Source organism: Nomascus leucogenys, chromosome 14, assembly GCF_006542625.1.
Source record: "Nomascus leucogenys isolate Asia chromosome 14, Asia_NLE_v1, whole genome shotgun sequence".
NCBI classification, from domain to species: Eukaryota; Metazoa; Chordata; class Mammalia; order Primates; family Hylobatidae; genus Nomascus; species Nomascus leucogenys.
Genome location: NC_044394.1, coordinates 19,968,444 through 19,980,974, shown reverse-complemented (window position 1 = coordinate 19,980,974; position 12,531 = coordinate 19,968,444). Strand labels below are relative to the sequence as shown.

The following is a 12,531-nucleotide window of genomic DNA, read 5'->3' as shown; positions in this document are numbered from 1 at the left end:
TTAGAACATTTTAGCTTAAAGGTTACCAGTAAGTAGACCCAATAGGACTGTAGAGATAAAGTACATATTAATTATTTGCCAGTTATTTAAAGACGTGTGTATGCATGACACTGTTAAGGGATTCTCATGAATACCACTGTCTTAGTATACTTTTTCTAGACTTTAGTTTAGAAACCATAGATATATAACTTAGCAAGATAGAATTGTGAACACTTGTCTTCAAAACATATGCAGGGACTTTTAAGGATTTCCTCAAGGTATATTTATGTAAAATATTTATTAATAGAGCCTTGGTTTATGATTTATTTGAGTTCTGGTTTAAGTCTTGGTATTTTACTGCAAAAACCTCAAGCCCTTCACTTCCAAGTTATAGCTCCAAATACAGAGAAATATTTAAATCTATTTTAGTCAATACATTATAAGCCTTGATTCCATGGAGAGTTGTATCTTAAATATCTGGAAGACTACTTGTACTTAGTTAATTCCTTATCCTTGTGACTAAGGAAGTTAAATATACCCCAACAATTTAATGTGAAGTTATAGTAGTAGTACATATCTTAAGAACTGAGTGTTTTGTTTGCATTCTAGGGTAAAAAGGAAGCCAAGAAAACATTAATTGTATTTCTGTTACTCAGTAGGTTTACTCATGCATAGAACTGTTGATAAAGATGGCTTAATGTTTTATGATAATCTTTATGTTCCATAACTTTAAAAAATTAGCAGATATTAACACATTTGTGATAAATGTTTATAGGAATTAAAAGAAGACAATCAAGTTTTATTAGAAACAAAAACCATGTTGGAAGACCAACTAGAAGGAACTCGTGCTCGTTCTGATAAATTACATGAATTAGAAAAAGAGAACTTACAACTAAAAGCTAAACTTCATGATATGGAAATGGTAAGTTTTAAGAGGTAGATCAGGTACATGGCCTTTAAGGAAAACTTCCAAGATTCAGCTGATTTCCCTGTATTGGCAAGGATGGCTAGTGTCCTTGAGGCTTTAACAGAGAAGAGAGAGCTAAATAAATTAGATGCCTCCAACTTTATATAAATATAAAAGTAGTAGAAATTTCTGGTTTTGTTACAGAAGCATGTTACTTACGAATTTTGTCTTCAACCTTTTAATACCACAATAAGCTATTGTGTAAGCATGTCTTTAAAAATACAGAAATCCGATTGCTAAAATTTAGCATTGGTTCATAATTCTTTTGTTATATCACTGAAACAGTATGTTGACTATGAAGAAGAATTTTCATTGTGTCCCCAAAGATCAGCTTAAAAGGATGTCAGACACTTAATCAGTATAATGACCAGTAATAATTATAATTGCCTTCAAAACTGAAAAATTTAAGGAACTCATAATTATTACTGAGTTTCTGATAAATAAAAGTTGTGAGAAATAAAGTATTTGCTCAAAATTATACTGTTTCTTAGCTTTTTTTCTCTCCCTAATCCTTGCCAATAAAAAAGGAACGAGATATGGATAGAAAAAAGATTGAAGAATTAATGGAAGAAAATATGACTTTGGAAATGGCACAGAAACAAAGTATGGATGAATCATTACATCTTGGCTGGGAGCTGGAACAGATATCCAGAACTAGTGAACTTTCCGAAGGTATTCCCAATTATTTTAATTTAAATAGATAATTGAATCCTGAAGTTGTATTTATGTTTACTTGCAGTTGTTTATTTTCCACAGTGGGAGATATCTCAGAAGACTACCTGTCTCCATGGAAATGATTTCACACAGTAATATATTGTTTGCATTTTCTTGGGTCTGGTCCCTAGCTTTACATGTCTTACAACTGAATTTTATGAATGCAATAACAGATTTGATTGGTTTCTTATCCACTATTTCATGTTAGTATCCTAAGAGGCTGCAATACCAGTTTATTAATGTATAGAACAGAAAAGTCGTATTAGTGGTCAGCATGTTCTTTGACTATAGGTAAACCCAAATAGGAAGTTAAAGCATAATGGGCAAATTTTCAGGTGAAAATATAGTTAGCATTAGTTAATTTAAGGATCTTCATGACTACTTGTAATATGTATAGTCTCCATTATAAGATTATACCTGACAACCAGCCCAGCCTGCTTATACTATGGACCTAATGTAAGATCCCCCAGGTAAATTTTTAACTTTTGGCTCTTTTTTCCTGGGCTTCACATTGACTTGTCCTCTTTCCTAAAGCTGGGCATGATTATGTACAATTGTTTGGATTATAGCTTTGGATATGCTAATGTGGATTTTTGAAATTACAAAAAAATTCACCAGTTAGGTCACATTTATTCAAATTAGACTAGTTTCAAAACCCCTCAGTTTTGCCCAGTGTTAGATTGTTCTACTTGCATTTCTTCAGCAAATATTTACTAAGCACCTAACATATGTAAAATACTATACCAGACACCGAGGACATAATGTTGAGGTAGACATAAACTCTTGAGATTTTATAATCCAGTGCTTACAGAATAATTACCTCTATAGATGATTCATCCTATTGATTAACAATTAGGTTCTTCCTGTTTTATACTTGAAAACCTAATTCCAAATTCTGGGGCCCCATGTACTGACTATAGAGTAAGTTATGATATTCAATCATTGAACTTGTGTTACTTAAAATATTTGTGAAACTTTAAAAATTATATTCCTTGTGAATTGAGTTACAAAGAAAGCAATTCAGACTTAAATGTTTTCTACTAAAGGTAGTTAGAATTACTGTGTTAGTTAAGAATTTCCTTACTTGTTAAGTGGGGACAAAATAGTGAATCTCGTCTAGACTTCTGAGGATTAAATTGTTGATATTTGTGAGGCCCTTAAATAGTGCCTGGTAAATAGTAAGCGTTCAAGTATTAAATATCATAATTATTATGTCACTGTTGTTTTGTAATTGATCTTAGCTGGTGTTGTAGAATTGAATATTTGCTGTACTGTGGTGTAGTTTTTATTTTTTAAATTATACAAGGGACTTTCCAGAAAATTTACAGAATTTGGGGAAAAAAGGAAGAAATAAAAGGCACTAATAATTTTTTAAGTCACTTTTCAGAAAATTTGCTTCAGAACTTTTCTATCTCATTTTCTAACCCATGTATCTTAGGAAAGTTAAAAGTATCTTAGAAGTTTTTTAACTGCCAGTGTGTTTAATAATCATCTAGTATAAAAGTTTGCAGTACTTGTGCTTTCAAGTTTCTATGGAATAGGTGGGAATGTAAACTGGTTCAGCCATTCTGGAAAACAGTGTGGAGGTTCCTCAAAAAATTTGAAATAGAACTCTCATAGCATTCAGCAGTTTTGCTCCTGGGTATATATCTAAAGGATATTAAATCAGTATATCAGAGAGATATCTGCATTCCCATGCTTGTTGCAGCATTATTCACAAATGTCAAGATATGGAATCAACCTGTGTCTGTCAGTGAAATGATGGATAAAGAAAACGTGGTTTATATACATAATGGAATATTAGTCAGTCATAAAAAGAATGAAATTCTGGCCAGGTGCAGTGGCTCACACCTATAATCCCAGCACTTTGGGAGGCCGAGGTGGGTGGATCACGAGGTCAGGAGTTTCTCACAACTTTTATTTATCCTGACCAATATGGTGAAACCCCGTCTCTACTAAAAATACAAAAATTAGCCAGGCGTGGTGGCGCACACCTGTGGCAGCTACTTGGGAGGCTGAGGCAAGAGAACCTCTTGAACCCATGAGGTAGAAGTTGCAGTGAGCTGAGATCACCCTATTGCACTGCAGCCTAGGTGACACAGTGAGACTCTGTCCCAGAAAAAAAAAAAAGGGGGCGGGGGGTGCCGGGCGTGGTGGCTCATGCCTGTAATCCCAGCACTTTGGGAGGCCGAGGCTGGCAGATCACGAGGTCAAGAGATCAAGACCATCCTGGCCAACATGATGAAACCCCGTCTCTACTGAAAATACAAAAAAAGTTAGCTGAGCGTGGTGGCACGCACCTGTAGTCCCAGCTACTCGGGAGGCTGAAGCAGGAAAATCACTTGAACCCAAGAGGCAGGGGTTGCAGTGAGCCACTATCATGCCACTGCACTCCAGCCTGGGTGACGGAGCAAGACTCTGTCTCAAAAAAAAAAGAAATTCGGGCCGGGTGCGGTGGCTCACGCTTGTAATCCCAGCACTTTGGGAGGCCGAGGCGGGCGGATCACGAGGTCAGGAGATTGAGACCATGATGAAACCCCGTCTCTACTAAAAATACAAAAAAAAAAAAATTAGCCAGGTGTGGTGGCGGGCGCCTGTAGTCCCAGCTACTCGGACAGGCCGAGGCAAGAGAATGGCTTGAACCCGGGAGGCGGAGCTTGCAGTGAGCCGAGATTGCGCCACTGCACTCCAGCCTGGGCGACAGAGCAAGAATCCGTCTCAAAAAAAAAAAAAAAAAAGAAATTCTGTCATTTGCAACAATATGGATGAACTTCAAGGGCATTATGTTAAGTGAAATAAGCTGAGCACAGAAAGACAATAGTGCATGATCTCATTTATATGTGGTATCAAAAAAATTCAAACTCATAGAAACAGAGAGTAAAATGGTTGTTACCAGAGGCTGAGGGGTTGAGGGTATTGGGAAGATGTTGGTCAAAGGACACAAAATTTCACTTAGATGAGAATAAGTTCAAGAGATCTATTGTGTATCATGGTGACTATTTAAAAACACCTAATCCAGGTAGATTAACAATAATGCTACTTTTAGGGAATAATATGTATTTAAACTGTTTCTATACTGTGTTTTAATAGATATCATACAACAGAATCAGATTTATAAAGGGATAATGAATGGAACTGGATTAAAGATTTTAAAATAATTTCAGCATGCTCAGAATATTCATTTTGAACTTTTAGCCAAAATAAAACAAGTAGTATTGTATTTGCAAAATTCATTTAATCCTTCATTAGTTGCTATTTAGAATAATGTATCCTGTAAGTTTATAGTTAAATTTAAATAATCTTTTAATTAAAAAAAAGACTTGGGCAACTAATGGAATTTTAAAAGTCAGTAACTATTCAGTATACCGGCTTTCAGTAAAAGATTAACAACATGATGACTAGAAAAGCTGGAAATAAAAATTGAGGTTTTCTTTATTTAAATATGGAGGTTATTTGCTTATCTAATTTTGAAGAGATTTTTTGCATGGTGGGGGATATGTTGGATGTGCGTGTATTTCTTTGGTTTTTATGAAGAAGAATTTGAAACATACACAAAAGCAGACCTGGAAATTCCCTCCAGTACCTTTATTCATTTCCTTTCTTGAAATATTAGGTCTCATATTTCATTTGTAAATCCTAATGTTCTTATATCAGCAAAATATTTAATGGGTCTGCTTGAACTCCCAGTTTCTTCAATCTAAATTTTATGCTTTTTTTTTTTACTAGAATGCTGTGGATGCATTAAAAGTTAAACATTTATCTCTTGGCTGGGTGCAGCGGCTCATGCCTGTAATCCCAGCACTTTGGGAGGCCAAGGCAGGAGGATTGCTTGAGCTCAGGAGTTCGAGACCAGCCTAAGTAACAGAGACCCAGTCTTTACTAAAAAATAAAAAAATTAGCTGGCTGTACCTGTATTCCCGGCCGCTTGGGAGACTGAGGTGGGAGGACCCCTTCAGACCAGGAGTTTGAGGCTGCAGTGAGCTAGGAACACGTCACTGCATTCCAGCCTGGGTGACAGAGAGAGACCCCATCTCTTTAAAAAAAGAAAAAAAGAAAAGGAAAAAAAAGATTTACCTCTCTTGTTTATCTTATATAACTTCATTGAATTTTTAATAAAGTTAAAGATCAGATAATGCAATGCATATACACTCAACTTTTTAAATAGTAAAGAGTAAACATAGTAAAAACAGTAAAGAGTAAATACAATGGTGTATTTTTCAATATTATAGCACCCCAGAAATCCCTGGGCCATGAGGTGAATGAGTTGACATCAAGTAGATTATTGAAGCTAGAGATGGAAAATCAAAGTTTGACAAAAACCGTAGAAGAGCTTCGGACTACTGTGGATTCTGTAGAAGGCAATGCTTCCAAAATCCTGAAAATGGAAAAAGAAAATCAAAGACTCAGTAAAAAGGTAAATTAAAATATAGTGTTTATTTTAATGTTAAAAAATACTTGTAAAAGTGTAAATAAATGGCACATTTATTTTCCACTTTTTAAATGCACCCTCAATGTTATTTTAACTTGTTATGAAAATTTTCAAATATACACAAATACGGTGTGAATGAACCCTATACTCATTATTCAGCTTCAACAATTAAGAACTTACTAGCTGATCTTGGCCAGTTGCGGGGGCTCACGCCTGTAATCCTAGCACTTTGGGAGGCCAAGGCAGATGGATCACCTGAGGTCGGGAGTTTGAGACCAGCCTAGCCAACATGGTGAAACCGTCTCCACTAAAAGTACAAAAATTAGCCGGGTGTGGTTGTGGGCGCCAGTGATCCCAGCTACTCGGGAGGATGAGGCAGGAGAATCTCTCTCGAACCCAGGAGGTGGAGGTTGAAGTGAGCCAAGATCACGCCACTGCGCTCCAGTCTGGGCCATAGAGCAAGACTCAAAGTCTCAAAAAAAAAAGAATAAGCAGGGCTAGAGGAATTATATTTACCAGTTTCCAAATAATGAATTGGTTCTCTCATACCTTCTTGAGAGAACTAGTGAGTGAGTTTCTTTAGTGTCATTATGAACCCATGAATTTAAAAATATTTGTATGGTTTTAGTCCACTGCATTTGTTTTTCTTACTATCTCAACTCAGGCTAGTGGAAGCCTCTTTAAAAGCTGCTTTGGTCCTGAATCCTTATGACATGGCCTTAGCACTCCTTGAGAGCTTTCTTGCTTTCTGCCATGACAAAATATTCTAGGCTCATCTTGAACATTTTCTGTCCCAGACCTGGAGACAGCCATTTCTCTAAAATTAGCCGTTATTCCTTTTAGTGGGAAATGATATTTAGAGACCACAGTTTGGGCATTATGAAACCTGAATCTTAATCAGACTCTGGTTGAACAGAAATATTCAGTTGTGCAAGAACAAGTGTTTTATTTTTGCATATCTTTCTGCACACATAATTCTACATAAATAGAATCCCATCATAAAAACATGCATGACTAAGAATTGTTTCTAAGAAGTTCCTGAGTGATGCTCATCCTGCTGTCCGGGAATCATGCTTTGAGAACCACTGCCTTAGATTATTCAGAGGCTCCTTGGTATTCTTGTAAGATTTTTACTGTTTTAAAATGTTTTTACATTGTCTTCAGTCCATTAACTAAATAATCTTAATAAGCATTTGATAATATAGGGTTAAAGTAGGATGACCATTTAAAATTTAGAACAGTTTTTAGTTTTCATTAAAATTGGGCCTGTAGAGTACAGTTTCTTTTTGAAATTAGCTTTGAAGTTTAATATGTAAATTCTTAGTGATGCAAGCAATTTTTGATTAATTGTAAAAATGATTTTTTTATAAATTGAATGTTTCACTTTAATCCCATTGATACAAAACAACAGATGAGTTTCAATAACTGTTATTCTTATATTTCCATCTATGTAATGTGAGAACCTGATTAATTATTCACAGCTGAAAGCTTCCTGAACTGTAAATTAATGTTGAATTGAGTTATTGGATAAGTTTTTTGACCCGATCCTTTTCATATGATTATTATTATTATTATCATCATTATTATTGGTAGTAGTAGTATTTCGAGCTAGGGTCTCACTGTGTCACCCAGGCTGGAGTGCAGTGGTGCGATCTCAGCTCGCTGCAACCTCTGCTTCTCAGGTTTAAGTAGTCCTCTCACCTCAGCCTCTCAAGTACTTAGGACTACAGGCACAGGCCTCCATGCCTGGCTAAGTTTTTTTGTTTTTTGTTTTGTTTTTGGTAGAGACATCGTTTCACCGTGTTGCCCAGGCTGGAAATATTATTGGAAGATTGTTTCCGTGTGTAGTTATTTCCATTAATGTTAAAATAGAAAAATTAAAATTGCTTTAGAGTGCTTCATCATTGACATAAGAATTTAACATTTAACTTGCAGTAGAATATTTTATAAAGTCTTCTTGATTTTTTAAATTGCTTGGTTTGAATATGTTACGTGATAATGGGAAAATCAATAGTCTTAGCATATTTTTAACTTTAATTTGCTATTTTGTACATATTAACTACCCGTATTTTTGATCTCTAAAATGTGTAATTGAAAAGAAATTAGAACCTAAAATATAAATATTTACTGCAGTTTTCTTTAGCCCTTTTTTATAGTAGTATTTTTGTCCCTCTTTTTTATCTTAAAGCAAGTCCTTTCTTTTTTCCTCATTAAACTTATACTGTACTATTTATCATCTTTTCCTTCATGCTTTTTATATCTTCTCCTTCCTTCTTGCTCACTGAAATTCTCTGAGTATAAGTAAAATTTTACTTTACAAATCCACTCAAGCCAAGAGAATCTTTAAATAAAGTTTGTATAGTTCTCATATAGCATATTATCATTTATTCAGCTGGATTTGTCTTTGTGTTTAGAAAGTGAAATTTACCCCAAAAGATGCACAGGATAAGAAATCATGTCTGCATGTTTTATACAGCTACAGAAATTAGCATGGAATGCTACTTGAATTTCTATACTAATTTCTTAAATTTTAGCATTTGGATATTAACACTATTTTATCCTTTATTCAGTGATTATCTTTTGTTTTGACATGTTTTCATTGTTGCAGAATATTTAACATATTGTTTTGTGATTTAATTTTCTCTAGGTTGAAATTCTTGAAAATGAGATTGTTCAAGAAAAGCAAAGTCTTCAGAATTGTCAGAATTTAAGCAAGGATCTAATGAAGGAGAAAGCTCAGCTTGAAAAAACAATAGAAACACTGAGAGAAAATTCAGAGAGACAGGTTCATACATTTTTTTACTAAGTAAACAATGTATTTTAAAATTTATTAGCAAAAGTTATTTAAAATATATGCAAACAAAATGTTCATATAAACATTAAAGGGAAATATTTTAGAATTTTTTTATTTTAAAATAATTATAATTTTACCTCATTTTCTAACCTGTGTATCTTAGGAGAGTTGAAGAGAAAGCTTAAAGTTTTTTAAACTACCAGTGTGCTTAATAATCATCTAGTATAAGTATTTGCAGTACTTGTGCTTTCAAGCGTCTATAGAATAGGGCTGCAGATTCTGGAGTCCCTGAGTGCAGTTGGCCAGGAAATGCAGCTGTCCTCTGACCTACCAAAGAGGGAGAAATGTGGTGGCAACCACACTGTCTTGGATATTATCAAATTTGTTTTCAAGTGTTTAATATTCATTCTCATTTTATGTTTGAGGAAACTGAGAACTGGATAGATTAATTGACTTATTTTTGAAATATTTATTTATTTGAGACAGGGTCCAGCTCTATCACTCATGCTGGAGTGCAGTGGCACAATCATAGCTCACTGCAACCTCGAACACCTAGGTTCAAGCAATCCTTTCACCTTAGCTGGGACTACAGGCGTGCACCACCATGCCCAGATAATTTTTTATTTTTATTTTTTATTTTTTGGTAGAGACAAAGTATCGCTATGCTCCCCAGGCTGGTCTCAAACCCCTGAGCTCAAGTGATATTCCTGCCTCAGCCTCCCGAAGTGCTAGGATTATAGGTGTCAGCCACCATGCTTGAGCATTAATTTTTTTTAGAAGTTAAATTATTTGTTTATATCATCCAGGTACAGTCCTCAGACCAGCCGTAAAAATGAAGGTTTCTTTAGAGATACAGAACCAAAATTCTAGACTAAGCTTCAATCTTCACTTTTCCAAGCTTGTTGAGATTATTTAACACACTAAATTTTGAGAATCATTCCATTAGATCACACTATAAATTGGATGAATTAGTTCTCAAATGTACCCAGTGATTTTTGTGATTTTGATGCTTCCTACTTAGAATTCTTTTTGGGAATGAATACACACACATACAAACCCATATATACACATGGAATACAGCATATATTTACTGAGGACCCACTGTAGGCATTGCAAAAGTTACTTAGTAAAAGTAAAACGTTATGTTCTCAAGGAGGTATGTGTGTGTGTTACCTGTATTCCTATTTGAATTTGAAGCATGTAACTATAAATAACCTGAAGACCATTATGATTAATAGAAAATACATTTCTCAACCGTTCCTTTCAACTGTGAACTTCCTAAAGACATGAACTTTAATGACCTGACAGTACGTGTACACAGTGGTCTTCAGTAAATACTTGTCAGAATTAAAAGTAAGACACATTCTAGTACCCTTTTTTTGTTCCCCTTTTCTTGGTAGTTTTTGGAAGAGATAAACCATAGTTAGTTTTTCCTCAATTGCAGCTTTTAATTATTTTCTTTTTCAAATTAGATTAAGATACTGGAACAGGAAAATGAACATCTGAATCAAACAGTGTCTTCCTTAAGGCAGCGGTCCCAGATAAGTGCAGAAGCAAGAGTGAAAGACATTGAAAAAGAAAACAAAATTCTCCATGAATCTATCAAAGAAACAAGTAGCAAGCTAAGCAAGATTGAATTTGAAAAAAGACAAATTAAAAAAGAATTGGAACATTATAAAGAAAAAGGAGAACGAGCCGAAGAACTTGAAAATGAATTGCATCATCTTGAAAAAGAAAATGAATTGTTACAGAAAAAAATAACTAATTTAAAAATTATTTGTGAAAAAATTGAGGCCTTAGAACAAGAAAATTCAGAGCTAGAAAGAGAAAATAGAAAATTAAAAAAAACATTGGATAGCTTTAAAAATCTGACCTTTCAGTTAGAATCCCTAGAAAAAGAGAATTCCCAACTTGATGAGGAAAACTTAGAACTGCGAAGGAATATAGAATCTTTGAAGTGTGCAAGCATGAAAATGGCTCAGCTACAGCTAGAAAACAAAGAACTGGAAAGTGAAAAAGAGCAACTTAAGAAAGGTTTGGAGCTCCTGAAAGCATCTTTCAAGAAAACAGAACGCTTAGAAGTTAGCTACCAGGGTTTAGATACAGAAAATCAAAGACTGCAAAAAACTTTAGAGAACAGCAATAAAAAAATCCAGCAATTAGAGAGTGAACTACAAGACTTAGAGATGGAAAATCAAACATTGCAAAAAAACCTAGAAGAACTAAAAATATCTAGCAAAAGACTAGAACAGCTGGAAAAAGAAAATAAATCATTAGAGCAAGAGACTTCTCAACTGGAAAAGGATAAGAAACAATTGGAGAAGGAAAATAAGAGACTCCGACAACAAGCAGAAATTAAAGATACCACATTAGAAGAAAATAATGTGAAGATTGGAAATTTGGAAAAAGAAAACAAAACCCTATCCAAAGAAATTGGTATATATAAAGAATCTTGTATCCGTCTAAAAGAACTAGAAAAAGAAAATAAGGAGCTTGTGAAAAGAGCAACTATTGATATAAAAACGTTGGTTACACTACGTGAGGTAAATATGTTTACCTAAATTAAGGCAAATTTTTTTTATATTTTTAACTCAAGGTTTCTTTAAGTTTTATTGGAATCTGTCAGTAATTTGCATCATCTATTTTATGGTTCAGTAGAATTTTGGAATTAGAACTAGAAATAGCTTCCAAGTTTCCTACTTTGTTAAACTAAGAAATACCTACAAATTGTATTTTTAAAAGAATTTGTAGTAATAAAGTTTCCTAGTGGTATCTGACTTATTACATTATAATTTTAAGCCTTTATTTCAATATAATAATGTTTGATCAAGACTCTTAACTAAATTCTAAGTATAATAAAGAAGCATGGTAGCTACTGTTTATTGAGTGCTGTGTGCCAAGTACTGGGCTAAAAACTTCATGTAAGTTGTATATACATAAATAATATATACACACACACACACACAAATATATATACATATATATACATGCACATAATCTTTACAACTAATCCTTTATAAGTATTATATCTATTTTTTAGATGAGAAAACAGAGGTTCAGAAACATTAAATAAATTAGGATCACACAGCTAATAAATAGCAGAGTTGGATTACTGGATTCAAATCCAGATTTTTCAGACTCCAAAGCCCCATGAATTTTGACCTCAAAGCCAGAGAATGCAAATCAGGTTCAACCGTTCAACACTGAGCAACTAGTATTTGCTTGAATCTATGTATCAAGAAGAATTCTGAAACTTACAGGAGTAAATTGGCAATATGTCCTGTGAAACATGGTTGGTGCAAGTCAGAAGGTGTATGTTTGGCTCTTTTTTCCCATCTCTAAGCATTATAATATGTGATAACCCTTTAAGTTCAATTTAAAAGTATATTAGCATTCTGGCAGAAGGTCACATTGGGCAGTCTGCATTTCTGCTAAAGAGGCATTGAGAGGGACCTTTTATTTTTTTCTTCTGTAGACTTATGAACAACAAGTTCCTTGTGCCTAAACTTCTAAGAACATCCTCTAGTTCTTCAGATCAGTATCATAGGGCCTCTTTCACTGGGAGAAGGGATCTTGTGGGAGAGAAGTATTATAGTCAACATATATTTATAAGAAATGTGTACTAAAGTTCAGGCTCATTATTAAAAA

At 34.2% G+C, this 12,531-nt stretch overlaps 1 protein-coding gene across 9 annotated transcripts in view; it reads left to right on the top strand.

Annotated features, from left to right (window-relative positions):
• CCDC88A (coiled-coil domain containing 88A) overlaps window positions 1-12,531 on the top strand; it is a 134,398-nt gene that overhangs the window by 76,067 nt on the left and 45,800 nt on the right. For all 9 annotated transcript variants that reach the window (XM_030826988.1, XM_030826987.1, XM_030826986.1 and 6 more), the window contains 5 exons: window positions 755-901; window positions 1,474-1,618; window positions 5,890-6,074; window positions 8,737-8,874; window positions 10,356-11,426. In XM_030826988.1, coding sequence (XP_030682848.1) covers window positions 755-901; window positions 1,474-1,618; window positions 5,890-6,074; window positions 8,737-8,874; window positions 10,356-11,426 — 1,686 coding nt within the window. The remainder of the gene's footprint in view (window positions 1-754; window positions 902-1,473; window positions 1,619-5,889; window positions 6,075-8,736; window positions 8,875-10,355; window positions 11,427-12,531) is intronic.